Source organism: Labrus mixtus, chromosome 7 (assembly GCF_963584025.1).
Source record: "Labrus mixtus chromosome 7, fLabMix1.1, whole genome shotgun sequence".
Lineage (NCBI taxonomy): Eukaryota > Metazoa > Chordata > Actinopteri > Labriformes > Labridae > Labrus > Labrus mixtus.
In genome coordinates, this window is record NC_083618.1 from 20544131 (window position 1) to 20564727 (window position 20597).

The window sequence follows — 20597 nt, forward strand, 5'->3', positions numbered from 1 at the left end:
GGTGCTAGTTGTTTAGCGTCAGCCAGGGGGGTGGGTATAGCTCCATAATGATAAGGCACTGGCTACAGCAAAAGATCCATAACTTAGCATTGCATTATAAATTTGCAACAAATTACAGCATCCCAGGAAACATCTGTCTATGTTTGTTTGGCAAGTTTGACTTCCTGGTTCAGGAAGAAATAGGAAAAAGTAAGCATGGACACCCTAAAACTGAGTACCCCCGACTGCATAAAAAAAAAGACCTAGTCCCATGACCATTGGGTTCTGAAGAGGTGTTTTGAAGCCCAATGATGGTGGTAGCCATATTGGAAATGCTGTCTCAAGCTAACTTTAGGTAAACCTATAAACAGGCAAAGAGATGAAGCTAAGGCAGGTCTTTGGTCTTCTGGCAAACAGCTACAACGAGTCCGCCTGTCAGTCAGAACAGCCTCGGCTTTATGCATAACTCTTCTCCTTCATAAAATCAGAACAGATGTGTTACATAAGAAAATTAACCCTGCGTATGTGTGTGCCTGTAAAGACGAGATATTCAGACTAAAGTTGCTTTGAACCAGGCTGTAAACATGATTATTTTTTCTGTAAAATTAAACTTTTAATATGGGAACTAATGTGTGTTTCTTGGCTTTTGGATCCAGCCTCAAGTGGACACTCTAGGAACTGCAATTTTTTTGCAGTTCTGCATGAGCTTCATTTTTCAACACCAGAGGTTGCCGTTTGTATAAACCCGAGTGCATTAGCTCTAAGCTTTAAGAAGGTTACATTCAGAACTCCGCTGCTCATCCTCCCACACACCCCCGCACCCGTGACCACATCACCCTCCGTTCTTCATAACCTCCACTGGCTCCTCATCCCCCAGCGTATCTGCTTCAAACTCCTCATCATCACCTGTCAAGCCCTTCATAACCTGGCTCCCCCTACCTGTCTGAGGTCCTCCACCGGCACACTCCTACCCACACTCTCAGGTCTGCTGATGCAAACCTTCACTCTACCACAAGTTCCTCATTGTCTTTCAAAATAAAAGCTGGTTTGTAGCAAACAGGAAGTCAAGTTCCCTTTGCTTAAGATAGTACAAAAATACAAAATAAAAGAATAAAACACTTTTAAATGCAAAATCATGGCATTTCAAACATGTTATTAAAAATGTGGTGAATCGCAATTAAGAATTGAATTTTAGCTTTTTATAGCGATTGAATAATTTGTATTGTGTGACAGCCCTACTTTTCACTATTTCAAAGAGAGCTTAAACAAAGTGACGGGTGAGATGCATGGCCTGCACTTCCTTTGTGTTGTTATCATTCAGAAATGGATATCCACAATAGAATAAGAGCAAGTGCAGAGGGGGAGGAAATGAGGAGGTGGGCAGACAGCTGCCAGCTGTATTGTTGGAGCATGGGTGAATAGAAGTCAGTCCCTAGGATGCCTTAAACCTGTAATCAAGCCCACCCCAGCCAGATGACTCCTAGTCCTAATAGTCTCTTTCTCCATCTCTTCGTTTCTCTTTATTAAACCTGTTAGTGCAGACAAAGCTGTGTGTGTGTGTGTGTGTGTGTGTGTGTGTGTGTGTGTGTTGGACAATAGATGCGTGGAAGCTAAAGGTCTCTGTATGTTCCCTTTCATGATAAAATACCTGAGGACAGAGGGGATACCTGGGATATGCGCTCCACTGTGACAGGAATGAGGAACAGCCAGACCAGAGGTTGTCTAAACCTTACCCACTGAACTCTTTATCCTGAGTAGAGATGCTGATTAGAGTTCGCCCACGCCTCCTTTCCTCATGTAATAATGTACTGACACCTTCGCCCCGTCTCTCCATTCTAGCCGGCTCTGATCAACAGCCGATGGCTGAAGGGAATGAAGTTATGTAGAGCTGTGCAGGAGTTCATCTCAGAGCATTTACTATCACTGTGTCAAGAGGTTGTTTGATTAACATTTAAACTACCACATTCTATGACTTTGTGCTATCAGCTGGCTAACAGAATTAGCATTGTGCCACAGTTATTTTAACTAAGAAAACAATCTTTTTTACTCAACATACTTAACTACACCATAGCACTCATATTTACTGGCATATGTTTCCTAAACTCTGTGGAGACCAACTTAAGAAATTTCTGATTCATCATGATATTCTATGCAGTCTATGTCTATAGATTCAATATAGGTCAAATTAAAACCTTTTCCAAGAAAATGTACACAGCATGAGTAGTAATAAGAATAGAAACCTAGGTAAAATGTATTAACACTGGTAGATTTAGACCTGTACTAATGAGAGTAGACCTACAGCTGCAGCAGCATTCATGTTGCTCGGTAAAGCAGTGTCTGAGAGGAGGTAGTCCATTCCTTAAATGAGTCTGTATACTTATAAGTACAAGGTGCGTTTTATATAGAAATATTAATTATTCTCCTTTATTCTCATGTTTGCTTTGGTTCACATTGACACAGAAATATTAATTTCAGTCTGTTTCAAGTTGCACTAATGCTAGGTTTAAGCATTGTAAAAGCAAACACACAACTTTAAAAAATAACGCTGGGCAAGTGTGATGGGCATCTTGAAGGGTGGGGAATAAGGGATTTCCACTGAAATGTAGAAATGTATTATCATGACTGTTACCAACATTTAATGTAGACATATGAAGAATTCTTGTATCTTTAATAAAATGTAATAATACACCCATTTAGTAAAAGCAAGGGTCATATTGTCATGTGTGATTTATTTCAATTTAAACTATAACATTAAAATAAAAAAACAATGAAGGTGCAGTATTTTTGGAGTTCTGCTGTTTAACAGTCACATTTTGTAATTCACCAGCGCTGCAAAATGAATGGAGTAAGAGCAGAGCGGTAAAGGCAGAGTGAAATGAGAGAGTCGTCTTGTTTAAATGAAAGGTAATTGAGTTTGAGGCTCACCGGACGGTTGATTGGTACACCAGGTCCTCACGCCTGCGGTAGTCCTCCATGTGAGAGTAATTGGTATTAAACATAGCATCGTAGGTGAAGATTTTCTGCTTGATGGTTCCTCCATCTGTGACCTGTGAAGCAAAGAAGAGAGAGAGAGCTTAAATAAGATGATTCCTCTAATGATGGATGTGACAGGGCAGACAACTATGCCCCCTAGAACTCCTGCTATGTATAAACTGTTGTCCCATGGCCTGCAGTGTAGATACCACTCCTGCCCGCAATTACCTCAGAGTCATTTGCAGCCATGATAAGCTCGTTCGTTATGATGTCTAAAAGCAAGGGATTGAAAAGCTGCTGACGTGATAACATCAGCGAGACGGTCTCTGAGGCGGCTGCCAGTATGTGTTCATGCACATGGTTAAGCCTTAATGAAGACTGACACAGTACGGTGTTCTGAGTGTGTCAGGCAGTCTGCTTTCTGCAGAGGTAATGGTTTGTGACGAGATACTGCAGAGGTAGGGAGATGAGATATTCAAAACACTGGTCCCCTTCTTTTTTTTTTTTTTTCTACCCATGCATGGTGGATGATGGAGTAGTTCTTTCTTTTGTAATATTCACAGGAGTGCTAACGTCACTTAGCATTTGAATGACTGTGATTTCTCCTCTGCTCAGAAGCCATAAAAGGAAGGAGGGTGACAGGATTTTAATGGAGCCACTAATGCTGCGTTGGAGAAGGAAATTGTTGGTGGTGCCGGCGATCCTTCTTCTCGGGAGAAGATGCTATCGTTCTGATCCCATCCAATCCCTTCAGTGAGGTAAACAACGTCAAAGAATTCAGCCATTATTCCGCATAATGTTCTGTATTATGTACGCATTGCCTCATGAACAGACAAAGCTAAATTGTGTTTATGTGAACAAACAATCGTTCTCTGTGAATGCGGGGTAACTCATATAACCCCTTGCCTCTGGAGGAAGCACGCTGCCTCAGGCTCAGTTTGCTAAGTGGTGCTGCACAGGGAGATGACAATGCTGAAACAACCAAAAGCAGGAGCGCCAAAATAAATTGCCTTTGTCACCTGTAACCAACACAAGGCAGGCTTTTATACATTTTCACAGTTTTAAATATAAAAGGTCAACATGCACACTTCAGATATGTTTTCATGCATTCATCTACTCCAGCGTATGATATTTTTTTGGACTTTTCTTTTTTGAATACCATTTGGTTAAGAAAAGTTTTTGCACCATAGTCAAGGACCTCAGATCCGGGTGGCATACCATATGCTCATTTTAATAAAAGTTCACATTTGTGGACACTTAGCAATGATGTGCCGTTGGTTCAAGCTTCAGAAGAGGGAGAGGCAACAGTAAAAGGTCAGCCCTCTAAAAGCAAAGCAGTGTTTGGAAAAAATGATGTTTTCCAACCATCCAGACTTGGGCGCCCACTTAAGGTACAGTAATAGACCTTTTAAAAGACCACTACAGGGAGTCTGGAGACATTTCAGTCTGACATGGCTATACAGCACTGTTTGTAAAAATGCTGCACATTCAATAGAAAACCACCATACACTTTCTTGGAGTATGATACTTTTGTGGGAGCAAAATTGTACTGGATTTAAAATAAGATGTGATGGACATAAACAGAATTAAATGCTACAGATGAGGTCATAGGGATCATATTCATTACAGTGAATTATGCCGTAAAACTGTCAATGAAACTGGAGTGGTTCATTTCCAGTTCCGTGACTCCATCTCTCTTTTTCAACAGGAATAGTGTTTTGGCGAGAACCTGTGTGATTAAATAAAACATATTTCCATTCTTCAAATGGATTTTCCCTTATTCTTATCTGCCATCTTTACAGACGAGTCTGTTCATGCCCTGCCAGACTCATAATATTTTGCAACCATTAACTGAAACCAACTAAAGTCAAATAGTGAGCTGAATATATTTTTATTTAGACAGCGGCTCATTATTTCCTTGGTTGTTTGTTTTGAGCAAAACCCAGAATGTTTTCACTGGAACAACCACTTCAAGTTAAGTTTCAGCTCTAGTTCTAAAGTATCATGAAGATGTAAAAAGCTGTTAAAGGTTTTTACTTTCACATGTTGCATTTGCATACTAATGTTTCGGAGGGCTGTAGCAGTCATTAAATACACAACACAGAGTCACATAAAACTCGTCCTTGTTTTTCAATTCAAAGGTGTTTAAGAGTGTTCAAGAGTATATGATGTAAATTAAACTATATTTTACTTACATTTTGAGATCGTAAAAATCTTTAAGAGTGGGCCTGGCACAAGTCGGTAGGATTAAGGGCCTTTCTACCTCATATCTATGCTGCCAATGACAGCTGATGACCACCATTTAATGAGTGAATAACACCTGAATCAGCTTCCAGGTTTCAAACCAATAATAGCTTCACATTCCACCAAAAGCAGACACCGAAGTGCTCATCCTTTAGCCAACATAAAACAATGACTATTTTTTTTTTTCATTTTTGGTCAGACAACACTTCACCCTATTATCAGCTAAAGGTAATAGTCTGCTCAGCTTGTTAACGCAGCTGCTACAATGTGTAGAAGTTCAATGATTCAGCTGCGAAAATGTCATTGGGGTCATTGGTTAATTTAACCTTCAGTGAGCAGAGAACAATGCAAAAACAGAGAAAAAAGGTCTAGGCTGTTACATATTTAAGGGTTAAAGCACACAGAAAATTCTCCTGTGGACCTTTTTAAAAGCACCAGCATTGGTTCCTCTGGGTTTTTACTATGACTGCATGTTAGAGCTTCATCTCTGAGTAGCTCTAAAGCGTTAGCCTGAGGGTAGCAGTTCAAAGTCTTTACATGGGTGCTGGTCAGGTCTTAGATTAATGCAAACCTTCTATAGGACTGACTTCCCGTATGTGTCTGTCAGCTAAATCCAATGACCTTGTCACCGTGGTAGCTTTTCATTAGACATGGCAGTCAGTTGAGACGCTCAGCTTTTTAGAGAAAAACACAAGAGCGAAAAAAGCAACCAGTGCAAGTAAGGAGAGATCGTTTCGTTGACAATGAAGTGAAACCTGTGCTAATGGCAGAAATAGCAGTGTGAGCAGAAATAACTTCAGATAGAAGAGCTAAAAAAGACTTTCCAAAAAAGGAATCCAAACATCATTAACACAATCCAGGAGACACCGACATCAGAGTTTCTAATTGCAAAGAGGTCTCCAGGAAGTGAAGAGGAAAACCACCAAAGCATTAAGGCTGAATTAAGACGGATACATGAGCTACTGAATTATCATTATCAATGGAGGAAGGGCCATTAATGGGCCTGAAATAAATCCATAGTTTCTGTTTGGATTACTTTCTTTATTGGCCATAACTTTCACTGGAAAGGTAAAATTATCACAAAAAACCTTTTAGATGCTGTAAAACAAATCAAAATGCCAAACAGATGCTTATATTACACTGCTTAATTCATTGTTACCGTTTAATTGAAACTGCAGTAAAGTGTTTAATGCTGTAACACCAAGTTCTAATCAATTCAAGTCGTCACAATACTGGAATTTAAAACTTCAATATGACACTGGTAAAACTCAAACTATAGCGATACCTGTTTCGAAACCTTGACAACCAAAATAGAAGCTCGTAACACCCATTATGAGGTTATTTGTTGTTTTAAATCACCAAAAATTGCAAGCAAACTCCTGCACACTGTCTGAACTATACAAATATATTGGCATCATTTCAGTACCAAAATGTTGCAAATGTACTTCGACAGTGTGCAGGTGTTGGCTTGCAATTTTGTCAAGGACTATGGCCCCGTGTCCACCTAGCATTCTTTCCTGAGTGCTGAGAGAGCGTTTGCAGCAGCAGGTGGCCGTTCCGATTGTGAAGTTGAAGATCTTTCAACTTTTCATAAAGGCGCTGTTGATGTCACCAGCGCTCTTTTTCAAAATGTATGATGTTCCCTGTAGTTTTCCCACCTACAGATCGTGACTTGTACCCACATCCTCTTTGCTCCGTGTCTGCTGGAGTTAAAACGATTTAAAATATAAAAACATGCGGTAAAAAGGAACGCAGGAGTGTCGGTCACACAGCGGCCATTGTCAACAGACTGTTGTCATAGAGACAGGACGGACTTGCAACGCTTTTCTTGTCAGCGCACAAACTCTTCTTACAAGCACTCCCGATCGCACAGCCAGCACTGTACTGATCAGAAAAAACAATAGATGGACACATGGCGTAAGTCTTCTCTTACACATTTTTCTTATAAAATAGACATAATGGAATCAAAAAGTATCAAAGGAGGAACATTTTAACAAACTTAATTTGGGTTGTTTGTTGGAAGATTGGTTACAGCAATATTGCAAGGGTTGACTGAGACTGTGGTGGACGAGCCCAATGTGCCTCAGACTCCCTCTGACTTTCACATTATCAGTTTTTAAAAGCAATTTATATTCCACTTTACAAAATGACAGGGAGAAGAAAAAAGGCATGACTGTGCTTATTTACACAGATGAGCAACTACTTAAAGTAAATACTAACGTGCTAACACCCTGCAGTTGATTTTACAAGCCTTCTTAAACCTCTGCAGAAATCCTCTGCTGGCCCTGAAGCGACAAGGTGAGTCGCAGACATTTTCAAGCTTTCTCCTCTTTCTAATCCAACAAACATTACACCTGCTTCTGTCCTCCCCTTGTAAAAGCTGGTGGATATTGCAGGTGTCACATATCCTGGATGTCTGAAAGACTTAAGGACCAGAGAGGAAGATTTTTGCCTTAGACATGTCATCTCTGTGGCATCCTCTCTTTATCCATCCCACCTTAATGATTTCACCTCTTAATTAAAACTGACCCGTCAACCCTTGTGTAATAAATCTGAGAGAATCTGCACATCAGTGTGTGTCTCGCTTTCCCCACAAGAGGACCAGTTAGAGGTATAAATGACCGACTCAGGAAGGAATAAAACAGCGAGCAGGGAGAGAGTGGGAGGGTGAAAAGAGAGCCAAACTGAGCCAAACTGGCTGTACAAGAGAGAGGGCAAGAGGGAGATGAATACTCTTTGATTGCAGAAAAGCACCGCTGGGGAAGCAAGGCTTTGCTACTACTGCTTTGTTGAATCCAGGCCATGCAATGCATATGAGGCTCGGAGGCACCGTACCTCTCCAACACACGGCCATCTGGAGGTATGAAAAGACAGGAACGAGAGTAGAGAGTCAGCTACCTCTCCCTTGTCTGTATAGTGGCAGATAGTGGGTTTTGGCTGAAGGAGAAGACAGCAGGTGAAAGAGAAATCCCCGACAGGTATCTAACAATGGGGTGAATTTGAGGGTGCTCAAAACAGGGCCCTGTGCCTCTCCTGAGACGTGATAATGCCAAGATCATTCTCGACTGTAAGGGTGCCTGTATCCGGCCTGGATAGCCAGCTGAGCTTACTCTCTAATGATGCTGCCTATTATTGGGGTCAGATTAGGACTGGGTCTCAGGGGTTAACCAAAACCCTCCTCCCTTCGCTTGTCTGGGCTGGGCCTATTTATAGGCTGCAGCTGCATCAGCAGCCACTGGAGGAAATTCTGCTAACACACTGCAGGCCAACTGTGAGAAATTCAACCTGAATCCTGCTTCATAAATTCAGGCAGCAGTCGGTGGACCACTACGGCACGTCCCTTTTGTAGTATTTGTTCAAGCTGGTTAGGAGGAGAGATGAAGAAATGAAATGCAATTCTGAAGATATTCTAATCCCAGCATACAGAGGTACAGCAGACCTTGTGCAGTTTAATGTTAGGCTGCGATAGGGTTGTGTAATAACAGCAGGTTCTTCACATGGTGTCTTATAAGTAGAATATAATGGCTTTAAAGAAATGTTCAGTCCTATTTCAGTATTTCTTTGTAATCTGATTTTACAGTCCTCCTTTCCATTCGATGGACACCCGCATGGTTCTCAAATAATGTCTTAATGAGATTTATTCCCATTCAGCCTCTCATTAAAAGACTTAGACAAGCAGCAACAAAAGAGATGATCGGAGCATTGTCATGAACCGGCTTGGCGCTTTCCTTCATATCCGTGCTAATTTGCCTAATATTATTATCTCACAGAGGGTCTTTTTGGAACCGTGCGGAAGCGGTGGGAGACATTGTCTCACTTGTTAAATCTGACGTAATTGCTGTACCCAAGTACAAAACGCTGACAAAATCCAGACCTCATGTCTCTAGGATAAAACATTTCTTTCATATTTGAAGTTACAATAACGTCTAAGGCCGAGTGTCTCACATATGAGGAAAGTGCTTTATGAATGAGAGTCTTCACTGTTCATGACATGCAGCAGTTTTTCTTCTACAGCACAAAGTAGGACTGCAGGATATGAGAAAAATATGAGAGGTCTGATAACATTTTTCAATATTGAAATTAGGGATCATCAGTCTGCTAAACAGTTAAACATAATCATGCTCGCTAGTCAGCACCAGAAGTACAAGTCAGGTTAGCAAATTATTAAAGAGGACATAAATTACTAATTTTCTACCTTTTCAAACAGTCCCCTGTGGTCTAAATGAAACATCTGTGCTGTGCTTTGGTCAAAATATAACATGAATCAAGCACCAGAGGAGGTTTGTGACCCTGTATAAACCAGCTCTCTCAGAACGCTCCGTTTTGGTGTGTGTGTGTATGCAATGAGCCCCCACCTGAGTTTTCCCCGTAGACATCAATCCTCTTTAGCGAGAATAAAAATGGCGGACCTGCTCAACAGTTTTATATAGGTTGGGGGTTGAGTCCATTGTTGGAGATACCAGGGGAGGGGAGGGAATTTTTTACTAGAATCCCGCTGTGACATCACAAGGAGAGCACATTTGAAACTGAGCATTTTTCTCTGTGTTGTAAGACTTATGCAGAACACAAACAAAGGACTGGATGGATTTATTTCACATTTTGTGGGTCGGTAGACACTCAGGTTACCCAAATACAACACAACCACTTGCCAATGGCTGGTGCTAGCCATAGTCTGGCTGTAGCTTTCCTACCCAGATCTAAACAAGCATAGTGAACGGACAGCAGCACCGTGGTTTGGATGCATTTTATTCTAGAAAAATGCTTATCACCATTGCTACGGGGGTAGGTGTCAGACACAGTGAGTTACAGCCCGCTGAAGGAACAAACTTTCTTAACATTTTCCTCTGAGAAGACTCACAGTGGGTGATATATTCGACTGTTGACAGACAGACAGACGGAGGATATTATATCCTATTATATTACTCAAACATACACCACAAGATCTGCAAATACTATAAGACATACTGCTTTGTCCAAAGGGGGCGCCAAAATCAATGCAAACCAAAACTTCTTCACAGGAGCTTTAACTGTAGTGTGTGCTTTTGTAGAATACAAACATTTCTTTCCAATAGTTCAATATTTCTTCAACTGTGGGTATATTTGTGCCTGTTTGATATCCTAATGCTCCTCACGCTTTGTAAACAAGTGGCTAATTTTAGTTTTTTTAAGAGAAGTTAATCATGGCCATCTGTTTAAAGCTGCTACCAGAGTTTCTCTCAACCATTTTATTGGGCGACTCATCCCCTGCCGTGAGCACGATTTCTTAGTCATGTCCTTTGTCTGGTGTTTGTCAGGACCCTGATCAAAATCAAATGATGTATTTTTAGCTGGAACAACAAAAGTTGTTCGATTTCTCGATGAATACAGATGTTTTTAATAAAGAGAAAGAAGAAAGCATAAACATATTTAATATGATGATAGACATCAGCTGCTAAAGCATTGGGCTTTGCTTTCATTAAATACAGAGGAACAAAAAGGTACCTCTGAGCCTTTGAGCTGCTGTAACAAACAGGCAGACAGCAGCAATGCACACTGGGAGGTATTCAGTATATGAGGTAGGGGAGTGCTAAGATACAACAATAACGCACCATGGCCGGGTGAGGTAAGAGATTAAATTCCCCGTCATTGCTTTTATGGATCACAAAGTATTATATATACTCAGGACTACACGGATGAAAGTGTTGCAAAAATGTTGTGCCTAAAAGAAGCGTCATAAACCAAACAGAACGCGATGCAGCAGGATAAAAGTGCATCATGTATTAATTTTATTAGTCTGCAGCACTTACAGCTGCCAAGTGAAACAAGGGGGAACGCTGAGGTGTTGATATGCCTGCTGACGGAGGAGGACCGTAAGTGATGGCTCCGTCTGTGGATGTGCTGCAGGAATGTAGAGCTTCATTCAGTAAGCAGATCCCGGGCCATTGGAGGCTGTGCTTCCTCTTAACCTGTGCTTTTACAGCCCTGCATGCTGCGCTTCCCTGCTGGCTGCTGACAGACAGAGGACTTGGTTAAAGGGATTTCACGCTTCAGATGACAGGCTCCTCTCCTCCGTTCTGTCTGTCATTCCTCCCAGTGGGGAACAGCCGGCTAATTCATCCCGTTGGCTAACTGATAACACACTATACCTTTGATGCTCCGATTGGCTCATCATGAAGTGTCAGGCTAATTCAAAACGGATGCTGAATATGCAGGAAAAAAAGTGGGATTAGCAGCCCGTTTGCAGGGAAAAACAGGTGGAAAACATGTAACAGGAACTCAACAGGCGTTAGAGCATTCAGTGTGAGTTCTGTTAAGGACGACTGACCAAGAATTCCTGTAAATGCTGATTTTATATTACTTAACTGCTTTCCTATTTAGGTTTTGGTGGTAATGCACTTGCTGCCTTGATTATATTTACCAACACATTAATTTTTAGTGAATAAAACATTACATTTATTTATAGCTGCTCCATTATCTATACGGCTTTTCCCATTCGAGGTCGCACGGGGCAGGAGCCGATCCCAGCTGTCATTGGGCGAGAGGCGGGGTAACACAGTGGACTGTTTGCCAGTCAATCAGAGGGCTGATATATAGAGACAGACAATAAGCTACATTCACATTCACACCTACGGGCAATTAAGAGTCACCAATTCATCTAACAAGCATGTCTTTGTCTTTGGACAGTGGGAGGAAGTCCGAGTACTCACCCATGCACGGGGAGTACATGCACACTCTACACAGAAAGACTACTGTCCGACAGGGATTCAAGGCAGGAATCTCCTCACCGTGAGGCAACGGCGCTAACAACTTCACCACCGTGCAGCCCTATCCAAATTAAATGAAAAATGTAACAAAAGAAACAAGCATTACATATAGCTTGTGTAACGATGCATTTTCATGGGACAGACCTTCGCCAATATGTTTTATAAGGATTTTTCTCTTTTGGAAAATCTCTGACTGGATTGGGTACCTAAAACCGCGTTTCCACTGCAGGAACATTTCCCTCGAACTATAGGAACTAGGATCAGGAGGAACTCACCATGCTCAAAGCAGGGACTTGAAAAGGTGTTGTTTAAAACTTTGCAGTCGGATTGGAATAACGTTCCAGCAGAGAGCATGTTTCTTTCATCCTAACCCCTCAAAAGGTCCCTGCCTGGGCCGTAGTGTTTCTAAAAGTATATTGAGGTTTTGGGATGGAGATTTAAAGCTCAACATATATGATTGGTGAAGTACTCTCAGCGTCGTGCAGAATCTTCCCTCGTCTTTAGACCTCAGTGGAAATGAGGAGACTCATGGGCAGGAGGAACTTTTTACTGCTTGAAAATAACTAATGATGGTACTCTCGGTTGAAACAAGATGTCACATCACTTCACAAATACATTATGTTACGCAAATTAATCTGCATATTGTTATACTCGTCTTTTAATATGACATTTGTTGAAAGCCTTATACTGTATATCAGGAGGTTTTGTCCGTCTATGTAGGGGTCTTAAGTATAAATGGTTTTTAGTATATTTGCCTATGAACACACGGGGTAAAGAAGGACATCATCATGACAGTGGACATTTTATCTGGCACAACTCTAACGTCACATGCTCTCCCTCTGCTGTCAGGCATTTTCAATCCAATATTCCAGAGAACAAACAGGTTGTGATTGGCGGCTGCTGGAACTGCCAGATTACATACGAGGATTAGAGCTGTGCTTCATGGAACAACAAACAAAAAACTGTGCCACCAACAGGAACAGACCAGCTGCATTCAGCCGCCTGCAGCCTGGAAGGTAGCAGGGTGAGGGTCAGCCTCAGACCGGGAATACAGTCGAGCAGTTAAGCGTTATGCAAGCGTGTTATCTAAAGCCATCTGAGACAAGGCCATCCAGAGATGGTTATTATGGCTGTCATTTTTTGAGGGAGACAGGCTGTCTGTGGGCTGACAGTGAGGAGGTGATGAGATCAAAGCAGGGCAGACTTGTTGGAGACTGCTGATCCACAGTACTTTTTTTTTTTGTTTTGTAGTAACTAAATATAGAAGTGCAGCATTGCCTTGGCTACTTTTCTGCAAAATCTGAGTAGTAAAAAGTAGGTGACAAAAAAAAGATGGAGAAGGCATGAAACTGAAATGGTGCCTGAAATGTAGCCATGCCAGTCGCAAATGCATGTGGGACTGTTCATAATCCAAGAGTTGCTCGGAAAAACCAGGGGAAGGGAAAACAATTACCATCAAGGCGCTCGTAAGCAACACACTTCTAAGCAAATTGCACAGAGAAGCTGCTTATCTAACAATAAAAAGCAGTAGTTATTCCGGGCAGCTCTCTGTGAACTAACCGTTTCTTCAAGCTGTGCCTTTGAGGGCAACATGGTACTTCTACAACTGTGAATGCACCAGAAATGCCCCCTCCTGATAAGCCAAGATGGAGCTTTTCTCTTTGCCACAACTCTTTACAAAGCATGCGATTGTGTCTAAGTATTTAATATTTGTCTTCATTATTACAGTTTCTTAAAAACAACAGCAAAGGCAGAGAAAGTGAAAGAAATAAAAAGACATTCAAATGTAGTCAAAGTCTGCAGAAAAAGCTGTCATTAAACCTGAGGCAGAGTAAAGCATCCAATCATTGCCAGCTCTAAAGGCAGGAGCACAAAAGAGCGGTTGCATAACTTTAGCAATTAGTGACATATTATGTAATACAGAGACTTCAACCACATATCAGAGAGCTCCATCAAGGACGCGCAGGTAATGAGATGCAGCGTCGGGGGAGGGAGAACATCATTGAGGGCACTTGTCCTTAATCTGTTTGATCAATGTGCATTAAGTGACTCGTCGTCCGCACCTTCCTTTGACCACGTCTTTATCAGACAGCTGGCGGGCTGAACCTGTACTGGAGGACGCAGGGGGAGAAGTGAAGAGAATGTGGATGTTGCAATACATTGAGCCTTTAAAAACATTCAGTCCCTGCATAAGCAGTTTATGAATGTTAATACATTTAAAAATACAAATAAAAGGATATTAAATTGACTCTGTTTAGACACCGAAACATAACAGATGCAGACAGAAGGATGTATAATTCTCAGAGAATAAAAGCCCTTGAAGCGCAGAGAGTTTTTGGAACAAACTGTTCATTCTTGTCATAATCATGAGCTAACAAAGCACGCTGCGTTTTTCTGGATGTTGTCTAGATTCCTTTGAAGTGCCACCTTGATGCAGCTCTGCACGATATTGGTCAAAACATTTTTTTTTTTTATCAATATGGGCATCAATCACAGTCCTTTTTTGATTTAAGGTAAAACATGTTTTTTTGTTATTTATTGTTTATCTTATAAACGTTTATATCCTGCTACCTATTGCCAGGAATGGAATGGGACAAAACCATCTATCATGGCATTTTCCGTCCACACCTGTCTACCTAACATGTGGCCAAACCTGACCCAGCAAGCGACCCCATTATTCCACTGATACACTATATCCATACATACAAAAATTATCAAAGAAAAAACATCTACAGATCTAAAAAAGAAAAAAAAAAGTCCAGGTGTTCAGTATACTCATCTAAGAATGTACTTCATTTAATGATACTTCATATTTTATCTTAAAGATACAATAAGTAGATTCCACCACCAGGGGGCTCTCAATCAACAAAAGATTACGTCGAGGCTGGTGGGGAATCATGGGAGTTCTCTCTGCTACCACGGCAACAATAAACATTCTGTCCCCCACGACAAGAAACGTCCTGTTACTAATATAAAATTAAGAATTTCTCTGGCTTTGATAACTGTCGGAAATATTTGGGGTAATGTATGTACATGGGTTTCGTCAATTTTTAATTAATTTAGATATTTTAATGTAAACATTGTCTTAAAATTCTATATTGTACGTTTAATATAACAGCTTTGTAAGTAAACAATAGAGTGAAGAGAAGTTCTCTGAACAAACTGTTCTTTGTTGTGCTTTTATTTTCTATTGTATACTGTCTTACTATTTTAAGAGTACATTATAAGCATTATAAGTTTTGGATTCAAAACAATGCTTTTATTTTGAAAGGGAAAATTTAACTTCCAGATTACCGAAAGTCATGACAGTAACTTAACTAATGTTTGATGTCACATCGATGAACTGATGTCGTAATGGAACCATGAGAGAAACTGAAAAATAAACATGAGTGGTATTTTTTTGATGACTTTATAAAACGTGATGCTGATGAAATATATCAACAGAGCTGTATACATGTGAAAAGAGAAGGAGGGGCGGGGCGGGGCGGGGCGGGAGTCGCATGCCGTGTGTGTCTGTGTGCATGTGTGTGTGTGTGTGTGTGTGTGTGTGTGTGTGTGTGTGTGTGTGTGTGTGTGTGTGTGTGTGTGTGTGTGTGTGTTCATTCCTCAGCACGGAATAACCACATTGAATTAAACAAGTCACATTGAAGGCTTGAGCAAAAAAAAAAAAAATCTGTCCTCAGATGCGAACAATGTTGACAGGCACATAAATGCAGCATGCCAGTGAAGTCTTCTGAAATCAGTCAGTTCATCGTGTCTCATTTCAATAGATGTGTGTCTTGTTGTTTGACTATAAAGATTCTCTTCTCTCTAACCTTTCCCTGTTCTCTCTCAGCTGTTTTTTTGTTTTTGGCTCTGCATGAATCACTGTTTTGCCCATCTGACCTCCAGGCGACTGCAGCCTTACTTCACCTTGTTCTGCTCTGTCCCTGTTGCTGCATGTTTACGCTGCTTGAAAAACAAATCACTGAATTCAAACAAATGAGTAAGAATGCGTTCAGCACTAATAATGTATTGTGTCAAAGTCCATATAAGTTACAGGCCTGAAACACAAGCTGTGTGGGAGCATGTAACTAAGTGGCTGAGTGTGTGAGTTATGGATGTTAAACGGGGGGGTGGTGGTGGTGGTTGGGAGGGGGGGGGGGGGTCGGTGGGTGATGGTAATTGCTGAGTGGAACTTGTCAGTGGTCATTAGTAACTCAAGTAGTGTTGTGCAGTTAACACATGGCGACGGTGTATGTGTGGAACTTTTCTTCTTGCCACGAATCCCCCCGGCGATCCCCGCACGCGTCAAAACAATCGGTCAACAACCCGGTTACAAGGAAGGCGCTGTGCTGCTCTTGATGTGAGCAATCTGTTAAAATCGCACCACAGTGGATATGCTGCCGTGAGTGTGACGGTTTACATGAGGAGGAGAGTCATTAGATGCATGAACTCAAGTTCTATACTACAGTATATTTACATGACGGTGTGTTGTAAGAACATCACAGAGAGGCTGATTCTTTCTGAAGTAAAGATCGGGAAGGGGTTCACTACTCTGTGAAAGACGAAGGAAAAAAAAACAGAAGCAATTCAAGTCACATGGGAAGAATCTGGGGGTTTATTGTGTAAAGCAGTGGCTCTCAACTGGTCTGGCCTCAGGACACTCCACCAACTCCTAAATAAGAAATGTGACCCAGGCTGTCCTCCAGCCTGGGTTCGGGTCTGACCTGTGGCTCCTTTCCCTCATGTCAATCCCCCTTCTCTCTCTCTGGTTTCTGACTCTATCCTGTCTCTAAATAAAGGCATACTGTAGAAAGCCCAAAAACAAAATAAAATAAAAAAGATTCAGAGAATCTGAAGAAATCTCTGTATGCAGGCACACGGCAGAAACCAATATTTGATGGCGTTGATCTTTGGGCCCTCAGGCGACCCTGCATTAAAAACATTCATGATTCTGTCGGGACATCACTGCATGTACAAAAAGAAAATAGCTAAATAAATAGCAAGTTAATGCTCTTTTTTGGTAAATTATTCCTGCAAGGAAGCCGCCTATATGCACACCTTGATATAAGGTTTTTCAACACTTTAGACCACAATCTTCCTCATAACACAAATACTCTACACATCCCCTAAAGAGGAGTTAATCCAAGTTTATATTTTTATATATAGAGTGAGAAAATGTGCACTGAAGGACAAAGGAGCCGAGTAGTTCTTCTGTCTCTGTTGGTTACCAGATTGTTCAACGGAAATCTACAGAACAAGTGTTAAATGTAGAGTTTTCTTCCTTTATTCATATAACTAATAATGGCGTTTTTTTTCACCTTAAACATATGTCCGACAACATTTTTGCGATTTTCTTGATACCACAGATGGCTTAAGCCCACAAGGGCACACAAGTTGGAGAACAGATGGTCTTAAAAGACATCAGGGCCACTGTGGACATAACGAGTCTGCATATGTTTGCAGCTTCACAGTTCTCTTCCTCCTCCCCACTTTTTTTTTTTTTTACATTATTATTTTATTATTATTTCTTATCCTCCTGCAGCCACCATCTGCAATGTTTGCTGGTTGATGGATATATGGGGAGTGTTGTTCCAGGCATAAATCAAAGAGATGAGTGTAAGCACATAACAGAATGTGCAATCCGGCTGAATGCTAAAACGGACAAAAGGTTTCTGTTATTCTTCATAAATTTTACGAGTGAGTTTATTATGATAAAGCAGTGTCTGTCTTCATACTGTGAGAAAAATGTATCACTGGAACCGTCCTCTGACAGAAATTGGTTAAAAGCAGAAATTCAAATTGGGATTACGGCGTAGGACGAATTTCAAAGGTTAAAACAAGAACCCGCTGAATGATTCATTGCACCTACAGAGACACTGGATAGCACTGCCTCCAGTATGAAGACGTAATAAAGAGGGTTTTTTAATCCTTTTTTTGCTTTATTTTCTGATTTATTCTTCAAGGTGATGAAACGTCGGGACAAATGATGGAGGGCAGAAGTCCATATTTGAACCAAATATTCCGATGTTTCATGCTAATCCTCAGACATGTACTCGGTTTGGTCGAAACATTTATCAGTACAGTGTGCAGCAGCATCGGGCTCATTTCATGCTTAAACACAAATTTCTAATCCTTAATGTGGCAAGGGCCCCCTTTTCCATTTTTAATAAGACATGCTTGAGTTAAATTTGAGGAAGCAGACAGTGGCTCGTATTATTTACTCCTAATGCTTGTTTCCAGGGTGACTTTGTCTCCTCATTCAACTGAGCTAAGTACTGAGGAACAAAAAAAAAAAAATCTAATTTAATATTAAAACCCTCTATTTTCCTCATTTACTCTACATGACTAATCTCGTGTTCCAGCGCTTTATCTCTTTGTCTTGATGTGTCGGCAGCAGAGACGGGATTTGACGCTACAGCGTGATACCTTTATTGTCCTCGACGTTTTAAATTTGTATTCAGACTGAACACAACAAACAGGGGCCACCGTGAGACGACACTAATTAAGCAGAAAAAAAACACTGTTAATAACGGTGCATTGTGAGTACAGAAAAAACTTCCTCTCAAACATCTGCTGTGTCGTCTCCAGTGGATCGTGTTGATTCATGACATTTCGCACAACAAATCTGTGATTAAAGTCAAAAGATTCTTGCTTTAGTCGATCTGTGATGCGCTCTCAACGTTGACATGCTTCTGCTGACGTCCAGACTGAACCAGAGAAAGTGTCAACACACTTCTTTTTGAGAGTGTGACACTCAGAGATATCAGTGTCGTCCTGATGACTCTTTAATCAGCTGTGAGTTAACACAGGATGTGAGAATGGAAAGATCAGTGGGAGAACAAAGATGACTTTACAATGATTCCATCCAAAGCATGAAAAAAACATTGATGTAGTCTCAGTGATGTCATCCACAGATTTCTGAATTATAGTTTTGAAACACAACGATTAGCGGTCGCCATATTGGAGGGCAATCTCTCACAACCAGACAGATCACGCCCCTAATTATGCATACTGTAACACTTCTCCTTTGTTACATCAAAACGGGTGAGTTATAAAAAAACTACTCACCCCCCCAGTAAAGACTTGACCTTTGCAGACTGCAGTCATTTTGAACCATGCTGCAAACATGCTTATTTCTGCCATCAGAAAAGCCTTTTAAAGGAACAATATATCACTTTTTCACCTTAAAATACTAGTTTCAAAGTCGATCTAATAGTATCAAATCTTTTAACAGTTAGAACAGCGCCTCTCCCATGTGTCCCAATCTGTCTCTATAACAGGCTGTAGACGTAACCAGAATCATATTTGTGCCAACTATCGTACTGTGTGAAGCAGAAGGAAACTCTTCAGACACTCCGCAAATGGAGGTTGGTGCTCTCAGAGAAGGAAGGAAGAGATACAAAAAGTTATTCAGTGGATCCCTTCTTCAAGACAGGGACCAAAGAAAATCCTGGAGCATACAAATCATTTAAGACACATTTATTAAAGGTGCAAAAGATTTACAGTAAGAAGCGTTGCATCTGAGAAGAAGCACTGTGTCAAAACGTTGGTCCTTTGCACCTTTATTAAATCTGCTACTGTATGTTTAATGACAGTGCAGTTGCACTCAGACACCTTCGTTGGGCTCCAAAGTGCACTAAAACCAAAATCCCACAAAATGTATGTCATCCAATATTAGTCTGTGCTGTCTGGGACTTCCAGGACTTTTGCAGCCAGTAGTTCCTCAAATGGCCACTTGGACTGCAGTTTTTTTGCACTTCCACATCGGCTTCATTTTTCAAAAACGATACTATAAAAAATATAAAGTAATTGTCTTTGAAGAATGAAGCCAATGTGGGAGTGCAAAAAACTGCAGTTCCTCAAGTGTCCACTAAATTACCAGCTCTGTCTCAATCCATGAATAATTCTGTACTAGATATCTCTATGATTGTGTGTGTGTGTGTGTGTGTGTGTGTGCGCTCAAAGGTTAACTGTCAAAACAGAGGCCGTTAAGTGTTTTCAATGTGTTCATTAAAAAGTAGAAGTGGTAATAGAATTTAAATTATTAGGAAATTCATTTTGAAAAAGGTGAAAGTTGCTAATTCATGCTTTGGTTAAAATTGTATGAATGTGTTTTTCCCTTTCAACCAACCCTGTTTTCATACCATACAGCTGCCTTTTAATTAAGCCGAGGGATGTCAAAGGGTAAACATCTCCCGCCGTGTACCACAACATGAGCTGACTGGAGGAGAAGAAATCTAATCTTAACCTCACCTCGCCATAAACAAAAGGTCAGATGAACAGAAATTATAAATAATGTGTCTATTAGCAAGGACATCAAGCACTCACAGCAGAGACCAATTATTCGTTAAATGACTTTGATACATCAACATGTGACCCCCCCCCCAGCACACACACACACACACACACACACACACACACACACACACTCACGCCTGCGATGAATCTCCCCCGAGCCGTTTGAATTAAGAGCTGTTGCTTCATCTGAAAATATTATTAGCAGTAATAATTATAATGCGAAATGATTCCCCCATGGGAATGTTGACACCAGCTCTGTTGACATAACAGGCTCTGCTATGTGATAACGGCTCGTTCTCCTGAGCATCACATCCGTTCTGCATTTCCCCGGTGTGGTGTCAGACACGAGGTGGTGGCCTGACTTTGACTTGCTCC

The 20597-nt window shown here is 41.0% G+C and overlaps 1 protein-coding gene across 2 annotated transcripts in view; it reads right to left on the reverse strand.

Moving 5' to 3' along the window:
* The window catches only part of igsf21a (immunoglobin superfamily, member 21a), a 247871-nt gene that overhangs the window by 104749 nt on the left and 122525 nt on the right, over nucleotides 1–20597 (reverse strand). For both annotated transcript variants that reach the window (XM_061041183.1, XM_061041182.1), the window contains exon 3: nucleotides 2905–3026. In XM_061041183.1, the coding sequence (XP_060897166.1) occupies nucleotides 2905–3026 (122 nt within the window). The remainder of the gene's footprint in view (nucleotides 1–2904; nucleotides 3027–20597) is intronic.